At 33.0% G+C, this 16,799-nt stretch overlaps 2 protein-coding genes and 1 pseudogene across 8 annotated transcripts; 2 read left to right on the top strand and 1 right to left on the bottom strand.

The window, feature by feature from the left end:
* The first annotated feature begins 212 nt into the window (after positions 1-212).
* LOC114422441 lies at positions 213-4,221 on the top strand. Of its 7 annotated transcripts, none has more exons than XM_028388788.1 (9): positions 214-604; positions 810-911; positions 1,006-1,165; positions 1,259-1,438; positions 2,048-2,182; positions 2,446-2,528; positions 3,410-3,503; positions 3,601-3,676; positions 3,787-4,221. In XM_028388788.1, exons 1-9 carry the CDS (start codon positions 336-338, stop codon positions 3,813-3,815), a joined length of 1,128 nt encoding a protein of 375 aa, XP_028244589.1. In that variant the 5' UTR covers positions 214-335; the 3' UTR covers positions 3,816-4,221. The 7 variants fall into 7 exon arrangements, 6 of the variants coding, with proteins under 6 accessions (XP_028244588.1, XP_028244589.1, XP_028244592.1 ...); XM_028388789.1 differs by having other exon boundaries at positions 215-604; positions 3,802-4,221; XM_028388787.1 differs by having other exon boundaries at positions 213-604; positions 3,601-4,221.
* A 1,254-nt stretch (positions 4,222-5,475) lies between these two features.
* LOC114424749 lies at positions 5,476-9,604 on the bottom strand (annotated as a pseudogene).
* Positions 9,605-12,029: 2,425 nt separating this feature from the next.
* Positions 12,030-15,569, top strand: LOC114421358 (heat shock 70 kDa protein, mitochondrial-like). Its single transcript, XM_028387240.1, has 6 exons — positions 12,030-12,222; positions 12,849-12,913; positions 13,028-13,106; positions 13,184-13,750; positions 13,843-14,463; positions 14,728-15,569. Exons 1-6 carry the CDS (start codon positions 12,145-12,147, stop codon positions 15,349-15,351), a joined length of 2,034 nt encoding a protein of 677 aa, XP_028243041.1. The 5' UTR covers positions 12,030-12,144; the 3' UTR covers positions 15,352-15,569.
* The last annotated feature ends 1,230 nt before the right edge of the window (positions 15,570-16,799 follow it).

The following is a 16,799-nucleotide window of genomic DNA, read 5'->3' as shown; positions in this document are numbered from 1 at the left end:
AAAAGAAAAAATAAGATGGTAAAAAATAGTGAAAATAAAATGTAAAAATAAATAAATGTGTTAATAAGAATATATAATAAATATATTGATAATGTAAAAAAAATTATATTATCTTTCACTTGACGATAATCACTTCAAAAGTGATCGCATCACTATATTTTCTGATGCATTTATAATTTCTGTTTAGTTTACATATAATTTCTTATTATTGGGGTTTAGTTTTTTCAAAATCTTATTTTCGGTTCACAGTGTAGGGTACATGTCTCTTGAAGCTGCGAAATGGATCATTAACCCAACTCAACGATTCAAAGGAGAAAAACAAAAGAATCATTCAAATGAAATGGTGGTTCAGAAATGGGGGAAGGAGGAGCCTCCCTTTCTCTCTGTGTGTATGGGTTGCGAGAAGGAGTAGAACCATGCGTTCAGACGCGGCGTTGGAAGCCATAGCCAAAGCTTCAGAAGACAGAGTTCCCAACATAGTTCTCTACAACTACCCTTCCTTTTCTGGAGCATACTCTGCTCTCTTTGCTCACCTCTTCTACACTCACCACAATCTCCCTTCCCTCATATTACCCTTCTCTTCGGTTCCCCTTCTCGCTCTCAGGTTCATTTCTCACACCCTTCTTCTTCTATTCAATAAATTTCCTATCTTTCATTAATGGGGTTCTGTGTTTCTTGTCGTTGAGCATTTGAAGTTCTAATTTCTGTGCTTTACCGACTTTTAAGTTTGAAAACTTGAAATGGGGTGTTCTCGAAAGTCGTGGTTTTTTTAATGATACCTTCATGAAGTTACATATTTGTGACAACAGGATTGAAGATTTGTGCTTTGAAGGCCTGGAGACGTGTTATCTACTTGACTTTATTCCTCCGAAGGAATTCCTTTTCGACCTTTCTCGTAAATCAAAATGCAAGTAGGTTAATAAATACTAATGTCCTGTTATTGTATAATTTGTCGTGTGGTTTGGTTTTGTTTGCATATTAAATTGGTTGCTTTTATCTATCTAGGATTATTGGGTTTGATCATCGGAAATCGGTACTTGGACATATTCCCCCTGCCAATGATTGCCCTGAGAATATTATGATTAATGTAAATCTTGAGAAGAGTAGCTCCAGTGTTGTTTATGAGTACTTTGCCGGCAAATGTGAGGATGCTAATATTTCTAATGTAAGTAAGAATATAAATTCTTTTATGTGCTTTAATTCTGCAGTATCTCATACAGCAATGACTGAAATTGAAATATGCCTGAATTTCATTAAGGGTGAGGCTCCATGTTTGGTGGACTCAAAAGACAAAGGCCGAGTGGAGTTGATGCTTAAGTACATTGAGGATGGAGATCTTCGCCGATGGAGCTTGCCTGGCATTAGGGCCTTTAATATTGGACTGAGTGAATGGCGGTCAAGGTTTAACTGCATTTCTAATCCATACATGTACAAGCAGGCATGACTGGTTGATCATCTTTTAAGATTGTTTGTCTTAAAGTGTTCTCTTCTTATTGTTGTTGTTGAGCAAAAATTTAGAATTTTACTTTAATTCATATAAAAAAAATGGATTAAGAAACAAATTTATGAACGCATAGCATTTTTTTATTTCTAAGAAGTATATAGACCATGTCAAATAGCTCGGGCAGGCTAACTGAAGAAACTCTTCAGTTTAATTAAAATGAATCTGTTTCAATAGAAACTATAGAACTATTATTCTGTAAGATAGAGATTGTAGACATGCCTTACCATTTTTTTCCTGTCAGTTTTGTCAATTATTTATTCCCTGCTTGGGAAGGGAAAAATACATTTTGATAAGTTAATTGGTTGTTTGAAGTGAGCATGACTTGTACAAATTCAGAATTTTGCATTCTATTTACACTGCCATAGTGTCATATACTAATATTACAAGTCTTCATGCCATAGCACCATCTACTGTGTTGCTTCCTTGCTTTTATATGCCTTGCTGTGTAATATTCCAATTCTTAGTGTAAGTTATTGTCAATTTCTCTCTAGTTATCATGTCTTTGCTGAATTTGTTCTGTTCTTTGAAAAATCTTCATGGCAGTTGCTGAAATTAAGTGCTGAAGATTTAATTACTAAAGGAAATTCATGTGTGTCATCTCGCCAGAATGCTGCAAGCAAATTGCTGGAAAAGGCTTTCAGGGTTCGACTGGGTAGAGGATTTTATGGAGAGTGCCTGGTAATATTTACAATCATCTTACTTCTATTGTTATTAATATGCCTTAATTTTTCTCTCTTTTAATTTGTGTTGTTTTAAAACTAATCAATTATGAATGAAATTCAAATTTGTGCCATGAACTTTGTCTCCTGCTTTTTTAATGTTCAATGTATAACTAATTCTTGCCAGTTTTATTGATATAATGGCATCATGCGATGTTGTGCCACCCACAATTTTGTGATTGAGATTTATAATCATGTTTTGTTGCCATGATTGCTCTGTAGGGAGTTCGGGCAGATGGGAACTCCAACTTAAGTGATGAAATCGGCAAGCTTCTTAGTGTAAAAAGTGCTGCTACTGGTCTTAGGTGAGGTAATTTATTGAAAAGAAAGGTTTATCAAATCTAAGTTTAATATGATATTATTATCTTGTTAGCAGAATGATGTTCCCCAGTGGTTGTCTGAGACAAAGAAATATTTAATTTAAAGCTTGGCTCAACTCTATTGAATGTTTTTGGTGAGTATGGTGATTCTAAAAATAATTACATTTGGAAGTTCTTGACAGAAGAACAAAAGCAACAATTGGTAATGACAGCAATTTCAAACTTGGCATGGAAATAATATTGTCAATAGCTCCACTGTGGCATTAGCATAGATGCTGAACTAATGTTTAAGCAAATTCTTCAAAAAAATATTAGTTTCTTCTCATAACTAGACACTGAATTAAAATAACCTAAAATAGTGACCTCATGAGTTCCAGTGTCTCTATGGTATTTTGCCACTTAAATGTGTTATGCATTTGATGTTCTCCAATACTGAGTCCTTTTTCCATGGAACTTGAGGCAGGATCTTGGCTCGTTGCTTGATGAGGAAGAATGCAGATGCATAGCACTAATCACATGTTAGTTATGCCATCATATAATATCAACATGAAATTTTATATATATACACATACAAGAGACTTTATTATCTTGAAGAAAAGCATTCGGTGCTTGATTATTGCTTGGACTAGATATGTTGATTCTTCGTCTGATTGTAGCTGTCAGAGAGTCCAGAATTATGTCTTGACTTGAGTATCCTTGTTTGATGAAGGTTCTTAGGGGTTAAGTGAAGAATCTAAAAAATGTACTTATATCAGATTATTTTATAACCATGATATCCTGCCACGACCTTTTGTGGGGTTTTTAATTGTATCAAAGAATTATTGAATTATATAATCTGATGGATTAGATTTATTCACCAATGACAGGCCAATAGGGGCTGTGATATTCATGCAACGGAATAATCTCAAAATGTGCTTGCGTAGCACTGATAGTTCCACTGATACCTCTGAAGTTGCAAAGGTGTGCCTTGCTTGTTTTACACATGGATACATCTTTGTCTTACCTTCTGATTGTTTAACATTTAATTTGATGAGTTTTCTGTTCTGGGAACATGTAGGCTTATGGAGGAGGTGGTTCCCCAAGTTCTAGCTCCTTCATAATAAGGTTGGATGAATATAACCAATGGATTTCAGGTAATTTCATCACGATGATTTCTGGGTTTGAGTATCTAATTTTAACATTGATGGCAATGTATACAAGCTTTCTTTCCTGAAATTACTTGCAAAGCTGATCATTTGATTAGAGGGGATCTATTCAGGAAGAGACAGATGAGGTGATGACACTTGCATTTCCCAAATGATATCCAAGGTGATGGCAGTGTTATCATAACAGATCCATAGACTGTGCTGATGTTGATGCAGCACATGATGAGACTAGGAAAAATAAGGTGAAGCCTGAGCAACATGGAAGCATTGATCTTGGGAGTAAACACGCCACTGTTGGAGTTGACTTTAAGGACATAAGTTGAAGATGATATTCAAGTTTAGCCAATTAAAAAGAAAAATTCATGAAAATTAAATTCTGGTGAGTTTCTGGCAATGTTTCTTCAACCACCAGTTGGCAACTTTACAGCTTTTAGCTGCAGTTTCTGATTACTATTGCAATTTTTATCCTTTTCAGCCTAAATCTATGATTAAAAATATTTATGAAGCATTAATAAATAAGTTCAGTAACTTTTGCTTTCTTCTCTTCTTTTCCTTGCATCCGCCGCACTATTTTGTTTGCAAAGCGTGGGTTTTTTACCAGCTCCATCGTATCAAATAACTCATAAAAATAAAATGTGGTAAATTAGCATGATCTCCCTATCTAAAAAAATTAGTCATTAATTTTTTATTTACTTTATATTAGTATCAGATTTTAACATTTTTTTATGACTTTGATATGGCAAAAATGCTATTTCATATGTATTATATTTGCACAAGTTTGAACGAATAATTACGTCGATCATTCTCCTTTTTTAAATAAATACTAATTAAAAAAAATCAAAAGCATCAAATAAACCCTTCAAATAAATAACTGCCGTTCAAATATCACGAAAACATACTAATAAACATTTTCCAATTGCTGATTGAAAAACATAACACTATTTCCTGGGAAAATAAAATATATACGCATTCATAAAAGAAGCCGTTGTAATGAAAAAAAAAAAAACCATTTAAAGTAGTCATCAATATACAGGGCAACCATCTACCACTATTCCCTTAGCTGTTGGGCAAGTTGCAAGATGGCCAAGTCCGAATCTGAACCTATAAATTTTATATTATTAGTACGATGATATAATAATTATGTTATATAATAATTAATATTGTTATATACAACATTAAAAATTTTAATGTATATTTAATACACATGTAAATTTACATAATAAAATTTGTGACAATTAATTTTGATTTAATAATTAATTTATTTACATATATAAATTGTAAATAAAAATCATAAGTTTAATAAAAATTTATATATGTAAAAAAAATACATTATTAACATAAATCTACTAATTTATTTTTTTGATCTTATTATAATTAATTTTAATCTAATAATGTATTTTTTACATATATAAATTTGAAATAAAAATCATAGGTTTCATAAAAATTTATATATGTAAACAAATTAATTATTAGATCAAAATTAATTATCATAAAATTTATTATTTAAATTTACATGTATATTAAATATACATTAAAAAATTTAGTGTTATATATAATGATATTAATTATTTTAAAACATAATTAATTTATTAGTTTAGTTGGTTAGAACATTATATTGATAATATGAAAGTTGCATGTTCAATTCTTATTTGGATCATTAATTTTAAATTAATTCATAAAATATATTTTTGAATTTTTAAAAAATATATATATTTTGAATTGACAATCCTTATGAATTTGATGGAAAGACAAAAATGGAATTGGGCATGTTGTACTGAGTGTACTAATCATTTGGTAGGTGCGCAAAGAAAAAAACCCTTTTGAGACTTGTGTTTTCCAGGCATAAAAGCAACCCCTGCATCAAGTGCTGCCGATAGAACATAGTTGTATCTCTGCCACCACTTCTTGCTGTAGCGAAAGATAAAGAAGTTGAAAATTGTTCTAATTATAATCCAGGCATTGTAGTTCAGTGGTGTTGCTGGTGGCATCATTCCAGTTGCCCCCTGAAGGACCGGAAGATTGATCAAGGGAATCCATGACTGCTTGGGGAATGTCTTGTGCAATATCCAAACTAGTGTTGGCCCTATTGATGACTGATGCGTCCAAGAAAACACGGTCACTTGGACATGTCCAGTGACTTCCTTCTATTCCACACCAATGTTGATGGTTCCAGCAAGCATTGTACCGATGAACTACACAAACACATGGAGTGAATTAGATACTATAGAAGAAATGTAATATGAGTATAGTGCAATCTATTTGTGTGTGACACAAAGGTTAGGCATAGAAGGGGGTGAGGTGAGTAGAAGTAAACATGATGAATATACCTGAACTAAAAACATTAACCTAGGAGGGATCTTCATGTAGTGACCAAGCTTCAAATCACCAAGGTTTTGAAGCATACATTTGCTATTGATCTTCCGGGGTAGATGATACCAAAGAGATACTCAGTAATAATATTTAGTCCTGGTATCAGTAGGCAGAGCATAAGATTAAACAGGTTATAACTTGAAAATTTAAGGTCCTGCCCCTATGAAGAGAGTACTTACTTTGTTACTTAAAACTATTAGTTGACTGTCCAGCTAAAAATGTTACCATACATGATACAAACTTCATGGTTCTACCTAAGGTTAAACTATCCTTAGATTCGCAATTAGCCATCGAAAAATTATTTTAAGTTATGTATTCATATGCTATGATCTACAAATTTGGTTAAATTGTCCACGCCATGTCACAAGAAGGAGACGGCAAATGTTTCTTTGAACACCAATTTGGAACAACAATAAGTTGTCTCTTTGATTTTTGGTGTATTTTCTAAATGTGTGTGTATACAAAACAAAACAAAAAATGCCAACTTTTTATCTTCAAATAATGGGACTGAACTTTTTCATGTAGTGAACATTGTAGGGGAGCAAAAGTTGCAAGATTTTAACCTGGTTTGTGGTGGCAGTTATGATGCTAATTGGGAGAGTAAATATGAACGCCAAGGCTGCAGCAACGACAAGTCCCCACCACGGCATCTGAACCTAGTTATTTAGAAAGATGCATAGCACGAGAGAAACCACAAGCGTCACGACCAGCATCACATAAAACCACCATGTAGGTATGTCTTTGTATTTTTTCATCAGTTTTGTGTGGATATCTTCTTTGCCCTTTGCTGAAGCACGATACCGCTCTACAACCTCCCCGCATGTTTATGCTGCTGATAGTTCTATGAAAATTTAAGCTGCAAAGCAAAGAAGCCAGGCTCCCTTTGTTTCCTAAATGTTTCATGTGCATATTCAGCCGCATTAAGGCATACACATCTTCTTAAGATTTGCCATAAGAAAACTTCTAATACTAGCTCATAAGAAAATTGTTCAAAAAACATCAGGTGTTCAATATGTTCTCTCTTTTCAACACAAACTTAAATCATATATCATGAATTTTCTCTGAATGATATTGGCATTCAACGCATTGGATGTCAGATAATCATTTTGTACATCATGCAACTGCAAAGTATCTCTAAATCCTACAAAATAAAGTGGAACTCATAAAATTATAAAAGACTTACATTGTCTTTGTGGATGGAGCAGCGGTGTAAGTACCACAAATACCTAGAGCATGTAAGATCTAATACTCGTGAATGATAATGACTTCCGCTCGAAGGGGAAGTTACCATGTGAAAGAAACTCACACTTGAATGGGAAATTATTAGAATACAAGTGTGAGATAAAGTCTCACATCGAATAGAGTAAAAAAGTTGAGCAACATGATTTTGGGTTAAAATATGATGTCAAATTTTCTTATGTGATTGATATTGACTCATTGGTGTAAATCTCCCCGGTGGTGTTTACACCCCGATAGTTTTCTTGTGCAAAGACATTGACAATAGCAAAGAAGGGTGAGATAAGAGGGCTGAACAAGATGCCTGCAAAAATCTGCGCTCATCTTTCTCCTGCAAAGCTTTGCATATCAAGTTATCAACAGGGTTAATTTGTATGTAAGTAAATATATATAAACTTGAGAAGGCCACCACAACAACATTTTTTCCTTTTTGGCTACATCTGGCATGAGATGCATACTTAAATGACTGTGATAAGGAAATGAAAACATTGTTGTTATCAGAGTTTTGAGAGGTGATATGTGACACCAACTTGGTGTGGTGAATGGTGATAGGAAATCATGGTATTAGATTGGCATTGACCGAATAAGATGACATGAATATAGCAATACAGTATTTTTAGGAGATGAGTATGAGAATTAACTCTAACTGATCAATGATCCTAACAAATTGAAGCTGGTTGCTTAGCCAGCCTAACCACTTTGCTTATTTTTGTTACAAATATATATGACTCCTACTGAAAATTCTAAGGCTATTGCGCATTTTCTATCGGCTGTGATGCCAGAAATCATGTGAAATGAGACGGCAAAGAGACAATGCTATAGATTGCCACAACCATATTATGAGAAAAGGTGATGGGAGGCAATGATGGTGCATGCCACATTTCTCCTTTATATGGATTATTCCCAAACCCTCAAATTAAAATATAATAATTTAACAAGAAAAAATTGAAAATGACAACTGAGAAGAAATTGTTGTCTGTTACAACCCAATAAATTTGTCTTCTAAGCTGAAGCACTTTGTTTCAATAAAGTTCCGCTTTTAATATTATACTATTTATTTTAAATTTTAATGAATTTTTTATCTCTTAAAAAGTTATATCAGTTTAAAACTAACTACAATAGTTTAAATTATTATTAGTTAAAAATATTTTTTTTCTAAAAATAAAAAAGGTATAAAAATCATATAAACATGTTTTTCTATGTCATTTTATATTTGTTAACTAATTAATTATATGTACACCAAAAATAACTAATTGATTAATAACTAATTTTATGAAGCACTTCCAATTCAATAAATTTAGTTTAATATCTTTTAACTTTATATGTAAAATTAATTTTTTTAACCTTAAGCTTAAGCTTTATCAAGCATAACCTTATTGGGTTTTAACAAATTATAAATAAGTTTTAGTGCTTTATCACTAAACAGATCATAACTTTAATTTATAAGCAGAAAAATAATATTTGATTGAATGATATTGAAAAATTTTTAATCTAGAAAACAGCTTATAAAAAAATAACAACAAAACCTGTCTTGTGTGGGGAAAAAAATGCATACTTTACCTTTAAAATTAAAAATAATTTAACGATGATGCATTAACATCTTATATTATTATTTAATTAATCATAAAAAGATAATATTTGATTGAATGATACTGAAAAATTATTTTACACTTGCATTGTCTTTTTTCTCAAATTAAAATACATCTGCAGTGGCATGAATGAAAAAGTATAGAACAGAAGAGCAAACAGGTAAAGCACATGCAAACAGGAAAAATAATATGAAAAAAGTTGGGTACTATAGAGAAGAAACCTGTAAATTTAAGTCTTAAAGTCAAATTTTCTCTTATCTTTGATTCCAATAGTGATGATGAGAAGCCATGAAGCAACCAACGATATCTTCCTTCCATACAACGCCTTGACAATGGTAACAATCCCCACCACGTAGGACGAGGCGGACCCAAAGCATTAGCAAATATGGTAATTATAATGAGAACATGTTCCTTCATGTTGAAGGAGAATCGCTTCATACCGAACCCGGGGATCCCGAACGTGGCCGAGGGGGAGCATGGCCACCTGCACGGTGATCTGAGTGATGAAGAGAGGCTCCGTTCGGTAGGCGAAGAACTGGTTGAGGAAGGACAGGAGGGAGCACGAGAGCAGCCCCGGGAACCACATCCGGAAGGTCCATACCGGCTGGGTCGGGTCGTCGGTGTTCTTCACTGTTAGCCCCTCTTGCTCTATTGGAGACTCCTCTTCTTCTTTTTCTCTCTTATTTGCATTTTCTGGGTCTTCACTCTTCACTTCCGCCATTTCTCTAGCTACGTGGTTGTTGTTGTTGAGTTTGTTGTGTTGTATGTTACTATCTTAAGGGAAGTAGGAAAATAAGAGTGAAAAGTAGCAGCAAAATGTTAGATATTAGTATCTATTTATTGATGGTTGAAACTGTTATGATTAACCGAAAATGTTGGGGTTGGACTATCCTAGTAACTTCCGAAACATGCACAAACAGATTGGTTGATATTTGGGAGCTAGCTTAGCTATACTAGTAACATATGTTTAAATGAAGGTTATATTACTTTATTATTATTATTATTATTATTATTACAAAATTAGAAAATGAAGATGGTTATTGATAAGCAACAACCTGACTTATAGGATTTGCCAAAATTTGGCAGCAGAACCATCGGAACAGGCGAGCTGAACTGATGTTGATTAGTGTGTTTGAATAACATACAAAAATTATTTTTATCTCACGAAATATGGGAATACTAAGAAAAAGTAAAAAAAAAAAAAGATTTTTCAATTGATTATTCTTTAGCATGAAGTTAATCCATACATATTTAAATATAAGAATAAGAATTAGGCAAATTATATGTATATGAAATTTCTATTTCATACTTGATTAATTTTTTTACCATGTCACCTTACTTTAGGGAGAGTTTAGTATGGGAGAAATTTTTTTTATGTCAAGAGATCACAAGCATCTAGTAGAGAAAAAGGTTTTTTATACCTGAAAATATCATAATCAATATGAAAATAAGACATTATGATTCTTGAGAATCATTAATATGCGTTTGGTTGATTATATATGTTTCTTGGAATTAAAGTTTTTCATATTTGATTATAGTAGAACTTGCATGGATGTATACGATTTTTTTTTTTTTTACAAATATACCATTTTGTTAAAATAATTTTATTAAACTCTACTGTAAGGGAGGTCCTGCAACAAAATAAATATAATTGTTAAAGAGATTTTTTGAATTCATAGAAGAAATATTAGGTGGTTAATATAAAAATCATTTAATATTTACAAAATATTGTACAAGATGAAATAATAAATAATTAAATAAACTTAAATATAAAGTAGTTGGAGATTTACGTTTAAAAAAATATAAAATTATTTATAAAAAAAGAAAAATAGAGATTTTTTGCAAATTTCAAAATTAAAAAAAAGGAGATATAATCATGTGGATAAGTTGAATCACTGTTATACATATAACCTTTAATAATATTTTTTTCTAACTCTTAGTAAAAATATTGTTAAATTTTTTTTAAAAATATTTTAAAAATATTATTAAATATGAATAAATATTACTATTATATTTTCATGATATTTTATTAAATATTGTATATATCTCATGTTATGATGTTTATTAAATGCTATTAAAACTTTTTAATAATATTTTTACTATTAGATAAAAAAAATATTACTAAATGTCATAGGTCAAGTAAAGATGTTTAACCATGGAAATAAGCTTTTGGATAAAGAGGAAATCTATGTGAGGATATTTTATACTTAAAAAAGGGTAATGTAGTCTTGCCATATAAATAATTTTTTCCTAACCAGGAAAGTTAGAAATGATTCCGACCTCCCCTGTGGATTTTAAAAAAAAACTAACTAAAAACATTTCTAAAAGATAATATTTTCCAAAATTTTGAATTTTTAAAAATTAATATCAAACAAGGAGAAACTAAATTAAAATTCTCAAAAAATAAAAAACTTTTACCTTATTAAATGCGGCCTCGTAATAAAGTAATATCTCTCACGTCTGAACAACTACATGTTATTTGGCAGCCCTTGATAGCAGACTACTCTACCATCAACAAATTTTTGTGTCATGTTTTCCACTTACTGTAACAATATTATTACCAAGGAAACATTCTTTTTCTTATTTCATTAAATCAATTTTTTTATAAATATACTAAAATATAAATCATTATATTAATTTTTATATTATTATTCATTTTTTTACATAAACAATTAAATTAATATATAATTATAATTCAATAATTAGATGATGGATAAAAAACACGTTATATATAAAGTTATTGACGATGTGTTAGTGAGACCTTTTCAATATGATTTGATCTTGTTGTTGAGATATGAAAGTTTTGATTAAGACAAAGTCATTGATATAAAAGTTTTGATAAAGATAAAGATAAGTGGAATGGAAGGAAAGAAGATATAAAAAAAATAAAGAAAGAGAATGAAAAAATAAATAGAAAAAAAAAGATAAAAATGGTAAGATAATAATAATAATAATATACTTTTATCCAGAGTATTTTTTTTATTCAGAATAATAAATAATAATTCACTTATATATTGGGTATACATTTTTTTGGGTTGTTGTAAAAGAAAAACTTTTGTACGTCTTGAAGAACAGATACTTTCTTTAGAGAAAAGTATACTATACGAATACGAATACGATACCTTCATTTCCACCTCTCACGACCATCACTTCTTTCGTCAGCACAAAACCCTAAACCCTAATTTAAAGCCAAACCCTCCCATTCAGGCATTTCTCCAACGCCCAATTCCAAAGCCCTTGTTTCACTTTTTCCAATCCGATATGGCCGCCGCGACCGCCTTGCTCCGCTCTCTCCGCCGCCGCGACCTTCCCTCGTCTTCTCTCTCCGCCTTTCGTTCGGTACCGTCATCGCCCTCTCTTTCGCATCTCCATTTTCACTCGATTAACCTCACTTCTTATTTTCTGAGATGTTTGCTGAGTTATGTGACGAATATAGCGAATCGCTTTGTGTCTTGTGTTTAGAAACTGTAACTTTTTATTTAAATGATTGATTTTTAAGATCTGAGACGAGGCTCTATGTCCCGTGATTGTGCGACTTTGCTGCGAAGGTGAAATCTTATGTGAAATAAGAAATAAAATTTTAACCCGTCAATAATATTACTAGATCTTAGAATTTAACAGTTTTAGAAAGGTTCTGAGAACCGCACTTTATATAAGATTGAGAGATACTTGTTAACTTTGAATGTTACTGATTATTGGGTCATGTATTGGCTTGAAGTTTTGCTAGATTATCTGCGTTTTCTGTGCTTCTGACTTCATTGTAACTTGTATACAAGTACGAATGCTGTTTTTGATGTACGTAATCTATTTTTTTTTAGAACTGCTCATCTATTCGGGACCTAGTAAGTATATGAACAATTGTTGATATCATGGCATCATTTGTGGAATAATGATTGTTGAACTTGGTTGATCATGTCAGCATTGTTCTGAAGGTAATCTTAATTTTCTTTCACATTGTTGTGCAGTTGACGAGTGGCACAAAGACATCATATGTAGGGAACAAGTGGGCAAGTTTGTCTCGGCCGTTCAGGTGCCATTTGTTGTTCTGTTTTGATAATTGTTACACTTTATATAGAGAGAGATATGGGTAGTGGGTACTTCCAATCTCAGATTTATTCATTGTGAAATTCCATCCTCACTGCAGTTCAAAGCCTGCTGGTAATGATGTCATTGGAATTGATCTGGGTACTACCAATTCATGTGTTTCTGTTATGGAGGGAAAGGTAAGATTTCCTCTCTCTTAATTTGTTACGAATTTTTCAGTGGTGTCTGTGCTGACTAATATTTATTACATTTTCAGAATCCCAAAGTTATTGAGAATTCTGAAGGAGCTCGAACAACACCATCAGTGGTTGCCTTCAACCAGAAAGCGGAGCTTCTTGTTGGTACACCAGCCAAGCGTCAGGCTGTGACAAACCCAACAAACACTCTTTTTGGAACCAAGCGTTTGATAGGTAGGCGTTTTGATGATTCTCAAACTCAGAAGGAGATGAAAATGGTTCCATACAAGATTGTTAAGGCTCCCAATGGAGATGCTTGGGTTGAAGCCAATGGGCAGCAGTATTCTCCCAGCCAAGTTGGTGCTTTTGTTCTCACCAAGATGAAGGAAACTGCTGAGTCATATCTTGGAAAGTCAGTTTCAAAAGCTGTAATTACTGTACCAGCTTACTTCAATGATGCTCAGAGACAGGCAACAAAAGATGCCGGTAGAATTGCTGGTCTTGATGTTCAAAGAATCATCAATGAGCCCACTGCTGCTGCACTTTCATATGGGATGAACAACAAGGAGGGTCTCATTGCAGTTTTTGATCTTGGAGGTGGAACATTTGATGTGTCCATCTTAGAGATTTCTAATGGTGTTTTTGAGGTATTAACACTTGGTTATTCTATGCCTATATTTCACAACCTGTCATTAGAAATAACGTTGGAAATTGTTACTGATAACTATTTTGTGTCCAGGTGAAAGCCACAAATGGTGACACGTTCTTGGGAGGAGAGGATTTTGATAATGCTTTATTGGATTTTCTAGTGAATGAATTCAAAAGAACTGAGAATATTGATCTTTCAAAGGATAAACTTGCATTGCAGAGGCTTCGAGAAGCTGCTGAGAAAGCAAAAATAGAACTGTCTTCAACATCTCAAACAGAAATCAATCTTCCTTTCATCACTGCTGATGCATCTGGTGCAAAGCATCTGAATATCACATTGACTAGATCTAAGTTTGAGGCTTTGGTAAACCACTTGATTGAAAGGACAAAGGCACCGTGTAAGAGCTGTTTGAAGGATGCTAACGTATCCATCAAGGAAGTTGATGAGGTTCTTCTTGTTGGAGGGATGACCCGGGTGCCTAAAGTCCAGGAGGTGGTTTCAGCGATCTTTGGAAAGAGTCCTAGCAAAGGAGTAAATCCTGATGAGGCAGTTGCCATGGGAGCAGCTATTCAGGGTGGTATCCTACGTGGAGATGTTAAAGAGCTACTACTCCTAGATGTCACTCCACTTTCTCTGGGTATTGAGACTTTGGGTGGTATCTTTACCAGGTTGATTAACCGCAACACCACAATTCCTACAAAAAAGAGTCAGGTAATCTTTAAATATTGACTGATCATCGTTTTGCACTTTCCAGGTTATGGGGTCAGTCTTTCATAAGTGATGTAACATTCAAATCATAAAATTATATGCTTAAATCTTAATTGAAAATGGGTTCAAGGGATAAAAAAAATGTGCATAAATCCCCCCCTCCCCCCTAAGTAGATTAGTAATTTTAGATGTTTAATATATATAATTTTGGTAAATCTATTCTTCTCGATTTGGTAGAGTCTAATTCTAACTTGTGATATCATTCAGGTGTTTTCAACAGCAGCTGACAATCAGACTCAGGTTGGTATCAAGGTGCTACAAGGTGAGAGGGAGATGGCTGTAGACAACAAATCGCTTGGAGAATTTGAGCTTGTTGGCATTCCTCCTGCCCCAAGAGGCATGCCTCAGATTGAAGTCACATTTGATATAGATGCCAATGGGATTGTTACTGTCTCTGCCAAAGACAAGTCCACTGGGAAAGAACAACAAATCACCATCCGTTCATCTGGAGGACTCTCAGAAGATGAGATTGATAAGATGGTCAAAGAAGCAGAGTTGCATGCTCAGAAAGACCAAGAAAGAAAGGCTCTCATTGACATCAGAAACAGTGCAGATACAACCATCTACAGCATCGAGAAGAGTTTAGGTGAGTACAGAGATAAGATCCCCAGTGAAGTGGCCAAAGAGATTGAAGATGCAGTATCAGATTTGAGAACAGCAATGGCAGGAGACAATGCTGATGAAATTAAGGCAAAGCTTGATGCTGCAAACAAAGCTGTCTCCAAGATTGGAGAGCACATGTCAGGTGGTTCTAGTGGCAGTTCCTCAGCTGGAGGTTCTCAGGGTGGTGAACAGGCTCCCGAGGCAGAGTATGAGGAAGTCAAGAAATGACATTTAGGCGTGGTTTTGTAGCATTTGTTTCTTATTAATCATCACATAATTGCAAGAATACAAGGTTACTTCTTTTGTATCTAATGTTGAAAACCATTTTTTGCTGGAAGGCTCTTTAATTTGTAGCACTTTTGGAGTCCAAAGTTCCGAACACACGGCTGTCTGAATAACGATTTTGAATTTTTTGCATAAAGTTTGTTCACTACGTTTGGCTCTGACTAGTATTTTGCACTTTGATTGGAGACTCGCATGCACCTGTTCGCACACTCAAAGTATATTCCGGTTTCAGTCACACTTTGCACGTCTTAGTCCTTGTTTTAGTGTAGTGGCACCTACAGCAGACTAGGGAGACTAATGGAAATCTTCTGTTTTAACAAAAATGACAAAGGGATTGCCAGCAGCAATGAGTCGAACTTTTGGTTGATTAGGAACGTAATCGAAATTATGTTCAATAATGGTACCCAAAAATGTTCCCTTAATCCCAAGGAATAATACATGTCCATTTTGCACACCAACATCAGAGACTAAAATGGATTTTTAAAATTTGAGGAATCAAAACCAGATTTACCTGAATTTTTAGGCACTATAAAAACACAATTAAACCTTCAATATATATGCTCTGCCAAAATAAAAATTTTATGTTTAACAATAAGATATTGAGTATGCCAAACATAATATAGAGCATTATGAACAAATGATGTTCATCCGGCATATGAATTTCAGGAACCAAGCTTGCTGTGGGAACCTATGAAATGTTAGCGTATGGTCTTCCTAGGGAGCCTAAGTGTGGAAACCTGTTGTGGTGGTAGGAGAGGGTGCTTTTGGGGGATGAGGAAGGTGGATCCGACATGAGTCTGCCTTAGGAGGCATGAATTATGATGGCAAGCACAAGAAGGATCAAAAGAGTTTCATTCTATGACTTTTCAATGGAGATGATGAGTACTGGGTTGAGAGAGGGGGGGGGGGGGGTGGAGGAATACATTTTATATGTATTTTAAAATACTAATCTATTTAAAATATATTTTATATAATATAGTTAAAAAAATATATTTAAAAATACACAGAAAATATATACAATTTTTGGTTTAGTTAGTTGATTAAGTATTTTTATTTTATTTACATAAACAAAAATAATATTTTTATTATTATTTAAAATATCTTTTATAAGATCAAATATTTATCAAGGGAACTAGTTATATCATTTCTTTATTAGAAGGAATCAAGTTAAAGCTAATAAATGAAGAATTTTTGTTTTGTTTTATCACTTGTTAATTTTTTATTAGTTGTATCTAAGAATGAGGTGTTAGGTGGATACCTACACAATGCATACACACATATGAACATATTAAAATAATTTAATTTTAAAACATTAATAAATAATTGTGACTTAGAAATCTAGAAAATTAATAATTAATATTATTTAAAATTTCTTTAAAAAAATTGGCCTG

Source organism: Glycine soja, chromosome 8 (genome assembly GCF_004193775.1).
Source record: "Glycine soja cultivar W05 chromosome 8, ASM419377v2, whole genome shotgun sequence".
In the NCBI taxonomy this organism is placed as follows: Eukaryota; Viridiplantae; Streptophyta; class Magnoliopsida; order Fabales; family Fabaceae; genus Glycine; species Glycine soja.
This window is presented reverse-complemented; position numbering and strand designations above follow the sequence as displayed.

Coding starts and splice junctions, on each gene's coding strand:
- LOC114422441 (XM_028388787.1), top strand. CDS start 336: ATGAAATGGTGGTTCAGAAATGGGGGAAGGAGGAGCCTCCCTTTCTCT. Junction 605..809: donor GTTCCCCTTCTCGCTCTCAG/GTTCATTTCTCA, acceptor TTGTGACAACAG/GATTGAAGATTTGTGCTTTG. Junction 2,529..3,409: donor AGTGCTGCTACTGGTCTTAG/GTGAGGTAATTT, acceptor CACCAATGACAG/GCCAATAGGGGCTGTGATAT.
- LOC114421358 (XM_028387240.1), top strand. CDS start 12,145: ATGGCCGCCGCGACCGCCTTGCTCCGCTCTCTCCGCCGCCGCGACCTT. Junction 12,223..12,848: donor CTCTCTCCGCCTTTCGTTCG/GTACCGTCATCG, acceptor ATTGTTGTGCAG/TTGACGAGTGGCACAAAGAC. Junction 14,464..14,727: donor TTCCTACAAAAAAGAGTCAG/GTAATCTTTAAA, acceptor GATATCATTCAG/GTGTTTTCAACAGCAGCTGA.